This window comes from Sinocyclocheilus rhinocerous, unplaced genomic scaffold, assembly GCF_001515625.1.
Source record: "Sinocyclocheilus rhinocerous isolate Xijiao unplaced genomic scaffold, SAMN03320098_v1.1 scaffold3231, whole genome shotgun sequence".
NCBI lineage: Eukaryota > Metazoa > Chordata > Actinopteri > Cypriniformes > Cyprinidae > Sinocyclocheilus > Sinocyclocheilus rhinocerous.
This window is the reverse complement of record NW_015662616.1, coordinates 26,170-36,809: the sequence shown is the minus strand read 5'-3', so window position 1 is coordinate 36,809 and position 10,640 is coordinate 26,170. Positions and strand designations below refer to the sequence as shown.

The 10,640-nt window shown below is 38.0% G+C and overlaps 1 protein-coding gene across 6 annotated transcripts in view; it reads left to right on the top strand.

Annotated features, from left to right (window-relative positions):
- Positions 1 to 10,144, top strand: part of taf15 (TAF15 RNA polymerase II, TATA box binding protein (TBP)-associated factor) — a 14,475-nt gene extending 4,331 nt beyond the window's left edge. The window contains exons 6-16 of one of the 6 annotated variants that reach the window (XM_016538332.1): positions 1,156 to 1,265; positions 1,422 to 1,551; positions 5,556 to 5,590; positions 6,150 to 6,182; positions 7,414 to 7,523; positions 7,603 to 7,732; positions 7,825 to 7,939; positions 8,025 to 8,102; positions 8,186 to 8,271; positions 9,471 to 9,588; positions 9,679 to 10,144. In XM_016538332.1, the coding sequence (XP_016393818.1) occupies positions 1,156 to 1,265; positions 1,422 to 1,551; positions 5,556 to 5,590; positions 6,150 to 6,182; positions 7,414 to 7,523; positions 7,603 to 7,732; positions 7,825 to 7,939; positions 8,025 to 8,102; positions 8,186 to 8,271; positions 9,471 to 9,588; positions 9,679 to 9,718 (985 nt within the window). In that variant the 3' untranslated portion in view covers positions 9,719 to 10,144. Of the gene's footprint in view, positions 1 to 1,155; positions 1,290 to 1,421; positions 1,552 to 5,555; positions 5,591 to 6,149; positions 6,183 to 7,413; positions 7,524 to 7,602; positions 7,733 to 7,824; positions 7,940 to 8,024; positions 8,103 to 8,185; positions 8,272 to 9,470; positions 9,589 to 9,678 lie in introns of all 6 variants that reach the window. The other 5 variants (XM_016538328.1, XM_016538331.1, XM_016538330.1 and 2 more) reach the window with 5 other exon arrangements.
- The last annotated feature ends 496 nt before the right edge of the window (positions 10,145 to 10,640 follow it).

Below are 10,640 nucleotides of genomic sequence, written 5' to 3'. Positions count from 1 at the left end.
ATTTATTATTTCAAAGGGTTACTAATGACGCATCATTTGGATATTTTCATGTCTGGGAAAAATTTGGGATTAAACGGGCTAAAATGCGTTTTCAACATAAAGTTAAGTGGTTTTCATTACCCGTTTTACGCTTAGTAATTTAATAATTTAATACATTTCATAATTGAAAAGTTTAGTGCAGAAGTATCGAATCGATATCGACGATACTGCCTTGAAAAATATCGGTATCGTATCGAAAACAAAATAAGGGGTATCGCCCATCCCTACTCTTAAAGCAGCACTGTGTAACTTTTGGCGCTCTAGCGGTTAATAAACAGAACTGCACACATCCCGCGGAAGAACATTCCGACCGGAGCTACTTCTCTAAGTTAATGTCTCTGGCGATTCACGCAGGTATGTGTTACTCCGCAGCGGTGACGACCCGACCAGGCTACAATAGTCCAAATATAAGTACTTATTATAAGTGTACCGGAGTGATTCGGAATAAGACAAAAACACGGTTTGGAAGATGAATTCATGATGTACTCGCTCATTATATACATTTTTAGAACACGGAAAAAGTTACATAGTGCTGCTTAAACTTTAAAATGATTACACACCATTACACACTTGATCCTTATGCTCTAATTTGTGAGTAGGCCCAAATTTGCATGATTTTGTTTTTTTTTGTGGGACAGAGCACAAACTTCATGCTGCAGAATATAAACCGCTTAAACACTGGATTCAGTCAGTCTTTGTGTCTGTCAATGCGTTTAACTTTCATCACAGTCACGTTCTAACAGTATTTGTTCAGCAATCAAAATATTACCAGCAGATGTTAAAATTGATATTATATACATTTTAACCCTTTAAGAGCTCATGTGAGTGTGTTGCCGTTTGTCTAACAACAGTGTAGAGTGTTGGGTCATGAAAATGAGATTCTGCTCCTGATTGGCCATGTTTCTGCAGAGTTTAGCTTCAACCCTATGTGTGAGAGAGAACTGTTTAATATGAAATATGTAGACCGTGTTGTCCCTTGCATGGTGTGGGACCCTGAAGTCGCAACCACCACAAGGCGATTCGGCTGCTGTCAGCAGGACCAGCAAACAGTCAACAAAGATGATGCACCCACCCCTAATTATTAAACCTCTTCACCTCCATTCTGTCTCACTGCAGTTATGGTGATAAGTCGTATGGGCAGCAGCGATCTTATGGACAGCCGTCAGGAGGCGGTGCTGGTGGGGAAGCGTTAGGCCAGTCCGGTGGTTCATACGGGGGGTCTCAAGGTGGATATGTGCGACGCGGTGATGGTAATTCTTTAATTTACTGCTACATATCTTGCATAGACTTTGATCCAAACTTTTTTTTTTTCTCTTTGATTTTGTTTGTATCTTAACGTTTGGCAAATGAATCTAAAAACGAGTCCCTCCCCCTCTCTTCAGGTGATACCCGGAGGTATGGTGATGACAGTGGCTCGGACAGGTCGGAGGGTTACAGGGGCAGAGGTCGTGGGGGTTATGACCGCGGAGGCTATGACCGAGGTGGCCGGGGCGGCCCACCCTCCGGTATGGGGTAAGTCTGCCCACCCCAGAAGGTATTACAGCACACTGTTAAAAAAACAACAATGCACATAGGCCTGAAAACTGTTGACTTAAGGACTTTCCACACGGAGCGCTATGTGAAAAAGCAGGGCGAATCGCCGACGAACGTTGCTTTCACACCGAACGCGAAACAATTGTTCGCTTTCTGCCGATTCACGCCTGCACGCTAGGTGACGCCGACCAACAATGCAGTTTTCCTCATATGTATCTCGTAAATGGATTTAACATCATCCGCTGCTCAATATACAGCATTAAATTAAGATAAACAAGGTTCTACACCAGAAAAAAACTATCTATAATGCTCACAAGAATAGGCTACATCCTAAAATATAATTATAAGTGCAATTAGCATCAAGCTACACTTGAAAATGTATGTAAACCACCTTTAAACCATCATTGAGTGCTTGTAATAACTTCCGATTGTGATCAATAGTTGATTTTAATTAATAAGCAGACACATGCACTCTTTGTATGTTTAATAACGCTACACTGCTAATATTTGTCAAACATCTTTTATTGCTATAAAATTAGCATGAGCTGCATACAAAACACACAGAAAATGTCGTCATAATCATATGTCTGTTTGCTTATTTCATGTGTAGAAAAAGAGTGAACGCGCTCTGACTCATAACACTCGCGCACGTGGAAGAAAACGGACGGTGCTCTACAGATCACATAATTCAGTGGACAATTAATAGAAATGTTATTCTGTATAAAGAACATGTGAGAATAAATCTGTTCTCAAATGCCAACGATAACAAGAACTCCGCTTCCACTCTCTTCTCTTATCCGGGATACTCTTCTTCTGTGTTTGTTTACACTGGCTTTCGAAACGGCGCCACCACTCTTGCCTTTTTGTGCAACAGCAGCTGCTCCGGTCACGTGATCCTAGCTCAAATCTGATTGGACGGCCTGTGATTTTCGCTTTGCGAAACTGAAAAGATTCGTCAGACTGGTTCGGAAAAAAACATTTGCATTTTTGGTGCGCGAATGTTCGCGGTCCATGCGGAAGCATCCATAGAAATCAATTGCTTTATTCCAGCAAGTCATCGCGTCCGATATTCGTTTTACTTTTTCGCGCTCAGTGTGGAAAGGCGTTTTATAGGATTTTTTTTTTTGGTTATGGTTAACCAATTTGGTCAAATATTTGTAAGTTTGGAGGCTTGTCTGTACTTTTATTATTTGAAGAGGTCGTACTCTATGGACCCACCATCTGTTTCTGTGAAGTGACACTCCACCCAATGGAATGTTGGTAACTTTATGATAGTTTCTTGTATGATGCTTATACATTTTAAAAGCGTTGAGGCTACAGTAGCAAGGTTTCTCTCCATCTGTAGTCCACATTTTTCTGCATTAAAGGGGTCATGAACTGAGAAATTAAAATGCCCTTCTTTTAGCGCAAGAGGTCAGTGTACTATAAAAACATCCTGTAAGTTTCAGAACTCAAAACTTTCTCGTTAGTATAAAAACGGCTTATATTGAAGCCAATCTGCTAAACGACAGGTTGTGAAATGTCTGCTTCTGCAGAAGATCAACGCCTGCTTCTACAGCACTGCCTGTTTAGCTCCTCCAACCAATTCACGCATGTAGTGTAAATGAGAGAGGCAAACAATAAAGATGCTCCAAAGACAAGATGCTGTGGAAACCCCAACATTAGGAAAGAGTGATTAGTGGATGAACCTTTTTTTTTTTTTTTTTTTTTTTTTTTTTTTTTTTTTTTTTTTTTAATAGTTGGTTTCATTTACAAACAAAGCACAATTCGATGCAGGATCTTCAGAAAGATTGAAACTAAAAGACGATGCTGTGCGACTATATTGGATCCAACAGTAATGTTGCACCACACAAGTGTGGGTAACCGTTTATTACGTGGTTACTATTGGTTTGTCTGTTATTATGGATCATTTGATATGTACTGAATATTTGTGTTTTAAACCCAAAACACAGCAGAGAACAGTCAGAAGAGTACAAAATAAGGCAGTTCATGACCCCTTTAAAATGAATCTCATTCACATATAAGACATGTTTTTTAGGGGTGTAGCGATACACTTATGTCATGATTTGATAAGTCACGATACTAAACTCATGATATGACATTATCACGATATTTTGAGACTAAATAAAAATTTATTATTATTATTATTATTATTATTAGTTCTAAGACATGATAAAGTTAACCAAAATGTACTGTTGATTTAAAAGGCTCAATTTGGAATGAACTTGGTGTGGTGGACTTGAATAGACTTGAACTTGATCCTGGTCCCCAACACACAGGTCAATGGTCACACTTGAATAAAAATGGTCTTATTGATTCTAATCTTCAATGATTCTGAAGCTGAAAATACAGAATGATGTTAGACACTCATTCTTGCTCTGTCACTGACTACATATAAATAGGCCCTTTTGTACTTGTAAAATCACATACTTCAAAAAAGCAAAGACCCTCAACGTTTCCCCCGCTTCATTTTTAAACATTATATTCAGCATTTTATTTATATATATATATATATATATATATAAAGTATATTGTAGTACTGTCTGTCATTGAAACTCTGGAAACTTTTTTTATTTATTTATTTTTCCTCGCACAGTTCTCCTGCTTTCAGTTTTTTGCTGTATCTCATGCAGACAAGCCGTGTCAATGACTGTTCAAAACTATAAAGGATTAGTTCATTAAATCTAAATTCCATCTCCATTTACTTCACTCTCATGTTGTTCTCGCACGGCATGCATGCATGTGAACGTCTGTTTACTACAGTATGTGCGTTGTAAATCTGTGATCATATAAAGCCGCCATGTTTCTTTAGAAGACTTTTGTATTTGGATTAGACTGCTCGATTTATTATTTTTAGGATGCCTTTATGACATTAACGACATGAGGGTGAGTACATGATGACAGAATTTTTGGGTGAATTATACCTTATACATGCAGTAAGCTGAGTCTTGGATAAAACTAACTCTATCGCAAATCAGATCGTTTACATCACCGATACATATCGTGGCATTTTTATTTTGCGACATCTCTATAACGATTGTGTCGTTGCACCCCTAATGTTTTAGCTCAAAACACAAAAACTGACACATCTATGGATATTTTCCCTCAAGGTTTCATCCGCTCTAGAATCAGTAAGAGCTTAGAAGTCTGACAAAACATGAGAATTGATGGGAAGCCTGGTACATTATGGTAAAATGTTGGGATTGTGTAGGAAAGGCCCAACTAGTGCGCTTCCTCATTTTTATGCATTTCTCATGGCGAATTTCATTGGCTGGTTAAATTCTAATTCTGAAGAAAACACAACAATCTGAAGTTTCCACTTGTTATCCACTGAAGTTTTTAATGCCGATTTGGAACCTGGTTGAAATCCAATTTTTAGTGCTCATTTCTTCTGGTCTCCATCAGTTTTTCCTCCTTCCCTTTGGGAGAGTGTTCAAATTGGAAAGTTCAGCTGCAAGGAACAATTCTCAGTCACTCCACATGAATCGGTGTCTGTAACAGTGTTGTTTCTTTTTGTGTTAACTGGTCTACATTTTATACTACAGGTATCAAAGTGAGTGAAATTAAAGTTGGACCTCAGCTATTGGAGCTCATAGGCACTCATAATGGAAGGAAAATGTGTGCTCGTCTACACGAGTGCCGCAACAGTTAGACGCCCAAATCTAGAGTAAATTCTTGAAGAACTAAAGAGGGAGCAGGGAGGTTGTCCTCCGTGCTCTGCTCTGGTTTTAGTCTCAATTCAGAGAGCATCAAATCTTGACGTTCAACCAAAAAAAGCCATTCTAATTTGGAAAGAGGCTCGCTGCCTTTGGTTTCAATTTGCAATGTTTCATGTACATTTGGCCCATCATCTTTAACCCATCTGTCAATGGGAGCCGTTTCCTCAATAGTAGACCATGAAAGGAATACTGGTAAAGAGGGAGCCTTGAGCTCCCAGGTTTCAACAATGGAAAGCAATCATATCTTCAATTTTTCCTCTGCAGTGGTGGTGACCGTGGTGGCTACAAAAATTACGGTGGTAAGTGATGAGCATCTGTCTCAGTGGGGGAAAGGAGATCAAAAAAAAGATACAGAAAGATTAGCTGACAAATGAGCTCTTGAGCCACCATTTTATTTCAACCCAAAGGAACATCACCTTATTGTCTTTATTGCTGTCGTCTCTGGTAATGCTCTTGTTGAGATAGTCTAACAACTACCCAGTTTTTACTCTATAAAATGGTCTTCTTGCATGAGGAAATTGAATTAAATGCCAGTGTCCTGGATGCCAACTGTGCATATGGTGAAGAAGAGACGTGATTTAAATGAATACTTCTCATTTAATTTTGCTAGTCTCACAGAAAATTTCTACTGGTGTACAAAGGTGTTGGAAATGGTGCAGCAATTTTGGACACACTGGTGCATAGATTAAACTGTCACTTGTAAAGGTCAAATCTACATAGCAGAGCAGTTTGAATAAAAAAAATAAAAAAAACATGAATAAAACCATAGACTTTGTAGTGAAATAAAGGTTCATGACTTCATATTGTTATTTCTCAAGTTCTCAAGGTTGTGTTTCCCTTTCGTGTCTTGTTTTTCAGGACCCAGAGAGTACGGTCAAAAGGATGATGGAGGTAAGTGCTAACGGCTGACTTATGAAAGCATTTCACCATAAATTCAGAAATGGGAACACTGTAGAGAGAAAGCAATTGAATTAGCAAAAATAATTTGTTTATACCAAAATGTTTTTTTTTTTTTTTTTTTTTTAAACACTAAATTTTCTGGACCCCATTTTAAGGTTTCTGATTTTTTTTTTTTTTTAATGGTTAAATGACATTTTAGTTATCAAAAAGCATGTCTAAATTAATCCTGAAACTAGTACAATTTCAATATTTGTTAAGAGTTTGACATTTTAAAGGGCCCTATGAAATTCATATGTATATATTTTTAATTTATTTACCAAATCCTTCGCTTGCCTTTTAAATTTTTCTGGATTCCATTTTAGAATAGGTTTTAATAATCAAAAAGCAAGTTAATTGAATTCATGAAAATATCCTAATTTATTTATTTTTATACTATAATAGGTATCAATGAGTTGGCTTTTTTTTTTCTTTTTCAAATTGTGTGTTTCAGTAATCAAGTGAAGACATAAAACATTCATTTAATTACTTTTAATCAAAAGAATATTAAACCCTTTAATTTTTGACAAACGGTGCTGCACAACAGAGGTTTACTGTTAAATTTAAAACATGGAAGAATTTAATATTTAATTTATTACGTTAAGACAGACGTTCTCTTGTGCAGTAGTAAAATATTTGTCACAATTTCTTCAAGTTAAACTGAACTTTTATTTTGAAGAGTTGCTGTAAAGTTTCTGTGTATGATAGTTTTTCTGATATGAAACGATCAAATGCTCATGAAGTGACTCTCAGAGCAGCTCTGGAGTTGATATTCGTGTGTTTGTCCTCTCGTAGTGAGATGGCAGAGGCTGAAAACACCGCCTGCGCTTCACTGTGTGTGTAGAGTAAAAGAAACCTTGCGTCTGCACCATTCACACAGACACGCAGAACATGCAGGAGTCGTTTAAGTGGTCTTTTGTGGTTTAATGTTCACAGAAACTAGTCCATATTGTGATTTGACTTAAAGTGAACTGATCTACTTTTTGATTTGTTCACCCAAAATTTGACATTCCATGGCATTCCACGTTATACAGTAAATTCCGTTTTTATAACTAGATCCTGTCTGTGTTTTTCTGCATCTCGCAAATCATAGGGCCCAAAATATTGAGGTAGTGGAAGTTAGCGTGCCGTGTAAATATTGTAATAGTGTCTCAACTCCAATATAAGATTCTCCTCCCAATTACAGATGGCGATCAGGATAACTCGGACAATAATACCATCTTTGTCCAAGGGCTCAGTGAAGACGTCTCCCCTGAGGAAGTGGGCGACTACTTCAAACAAATTGGAATCATTAAGGCAAGTTTACTCACCTGAAGGTCATGAACTTCAGAGACCTGAAGAATCCTGATTTACAGCAGATCTGCTCTAATGACAGGTCAATAAGAAGACTGGCAAACCTATGATCAATCTGTACTCTGATAAAGCCACCGGACGACTGAAGGGTGAAGCCACAGTGTCGTTTGATGATCCTCCCTCAGCCAAAGCTGCCATTGACTGGTTTGATGGTAAGAGAAGCTTTCTTGCAGTCTCTTTGGCTTGAAAAGCGTTATAAAAAACAGGGCTGATTTTGGGTCTCTCTTGTTTTGCTGGAATACAGGGAAAGAATTTAAAGGAAAACCCCTCAAGGTGTCGTTTGCTACCAGAAGAGCCGAGTTCACCCAGAGAGGAGGGGGACGAGGACGTGGTGGTGGTGGTGGTGGTGGCGGCGGCGGTATGTTTTGGAAATCAGACTCTTCTTTGCTTGTATAAAATAAAACCAGTTTGGTCTTTCTGTAATCAGTTGTTGTTTTTGCTTGCAGGTTTTCGAGGCAGAGGTGGCTTTGGTGGAGGTCCCTCGTTTGACGTCAAGGGTGGAGACTGGCCTTGTCCCAACAGGTTCGGCGCGTGTAGCTATTTGTGAATCTGTTTGAGAGGGATCTGTTGTCATGTTGTATTTATTGATGAACCATCTCTCGCAGCTCTTGTGGCAACATGAACTTTGCCAGAAGATACGAATGCAACAGGTGTGGAACATCAAAACCAGAAGACGATAGTTATGGAGATGGTAAGTATGATGCTCGAACATGAGCTGAAACGTTTGACCAATAGAGGGAGCAGTTTATGCAAACTTATTTCTGCCATGGGATAAAACCCCTTTTTTTTTTTTTTTTTCCTCCCCTCTCTCAATTCAGTTTATCTTGCAATTCTGTGGAGGAAAAAAATCAGTGAAAATTGTGAAATATAAACTCCGTACTGCAATAAACTCAGAATTGCAAGATACAATTCTGACTTTGTGAAAAACTCAGAATTTCAAGAATTCAGATTTTACACAATTGCAAGATATAAACTCAACTGCAGTTATGATTTATTAATTTTTCCACAATTGAGATTTTAAAATCAGAATTGTGAGTGATTTTTTTTGGTGTTTTTTTTGCAATTATGATTTTTCAGACTTGGAAGATCTGAACTCAGAATTGCAAAAAATAAGTCAGAATTCTGATTTATATATATAAGAAAGTCAACTGTGAGGGGAAAAAGTCCAAATTGCGGATTCAAGCTCAGAATCCATCTTGCAATTCTGATTTTTCTCGCAAATCATATTTTTCACAGAATTGCAAGATGAAAATCAGATTTGCCATTTTTCTTGCCATTCAGAGTTCGTTTACATCTTGCAGTTATTTGAGAAATTTCTTTTTTCTATCAACTGATTTTTTTTCTTCTCAGATTTGCGAGATGGTAACTCAGTTTTGACTTATTCTTTCACAATTCTGATTTTACATATTTGTGAAATATAAACTCATTTGCAAGGGGAAAAAGTCAGAATTGCGCAATGTAAACTCAAGCTCGGAATTCCATCTTTCAATTCTGTATTTTTCTTGCAGAAAATAATTTAAAGAGTCAGAATTGTGGTTAACTTGATGCTTTTTTTTTTTTTTGTAGTTCTGAGTTTACATCTCAATTTCAAGCTCTGAATTGGTTTTACATTTCAGAAATCCATTTTTCAAAATGTATTTATTTTTTCTGCCATGGGGAGAAAAAAAAAAAACAATTGCAACATCTTGCAATTTAGCCTGTTTTCCTCAATTGCCAAAAAAAAAAGAATTGTGAGAGAAAGTCTCAATTCCTTATATTTTTCTTATCCTGTGGTGGAAACAAGCTTCCATTGCAGTTTGCCCCTGTTCTGCTGAATTATCTTGTGTATGCTGTTTCATATCGAGCAGAAGTTGTCCACAACACTTTGTGTTTTCCACCTGACTGTTGTAGATCGTGGCGGTCGAGGTGGGTACGGAGGAGACCGCGGGGACCGCGGCGGCTCCAGAGGCGGCAGAGGAGGAGGGGGCTTCCGGGGTGGAGACCGTGGAGGATACAAGATGGGTGGAAGGTAAAGAAACCCCTCTGCTCTACAGTCATTCGAACTGTCACGAGTTTTCTTTGACGTTTGAGTAATGCTTGTCTCCATCCCACCCCAAAGGGGAGACCACCGAGAGGAGAGACGAGGCCGGCCGTACTGAAGCCTTCACGTGGATGCCATTCCAGACCTGTTTGTTGTGGGCTGGGGATGAGAGGGTAGGGTTCAGGGAGAGGTTTGTCTGCAATCCTTTCTGTTGCATGAGTGTCCTGCATATACTGTCTGAAATGAGCAGTTTTTCCCATAAATGTTGAATCTACTGTGAGGGGCTGAGTGAAGGGAACGGGATGAATTTGGTCTCTGCCACTTTGTACAACTTCAGTCCTGTAAGGAAACGGCAAAACTGGCCACAGATCAGCTTTAAAGGGTTATTTTGCTCTGGGGGGAGGGGCCAGATGTTATTTTTGTTACTTTTTAATTTCCTGACTTGTTGAATTCGGCATTTAGTGTGTGATAGATTTGTGAAATGCTTATTGTTTTGTAAAAATCAATCCACAAAAACTGTTTTACTTGTTTCTCTTTGTTTTTGATTTCTTTTTGCAAAAAAAAATTAAACACCCTTTTGATCTTACTTGTTTCTGTACTTATTCTTTGAAGAATGGAATACTATATGCAGTATATAGCATCATTAAGCTGCAATAAAACCCTAATGTGAGTGCTTAAAAACGCCTGTGAAATTGGAATATATTGTATACTTGTCATAGTTGCAGTATACATAATTACAAATGTATCAAATACCGACCTCTGCTTGGTTGAATAAGAGCCAGTGAAATACTGAGTGCACCACATATAAAAAAAAAAAAAATGATTAAAGTAAAAACAATCCTTATTTTAACAGGAAATTCCCTGTAACTACCTGTAAATATGAAGGTCCGTTTCTAGCTGAACTGATTTTTATTTTCAAGTGTGCATATTTCGGTTTCAAAATCAAACCTAACCCTGATATGTTCACATGTTTGATGTTCTAGTCGTAGCATTTCTTAAACTGGTCAAATATCAAAGACTGAATGACAGGATATTGAACA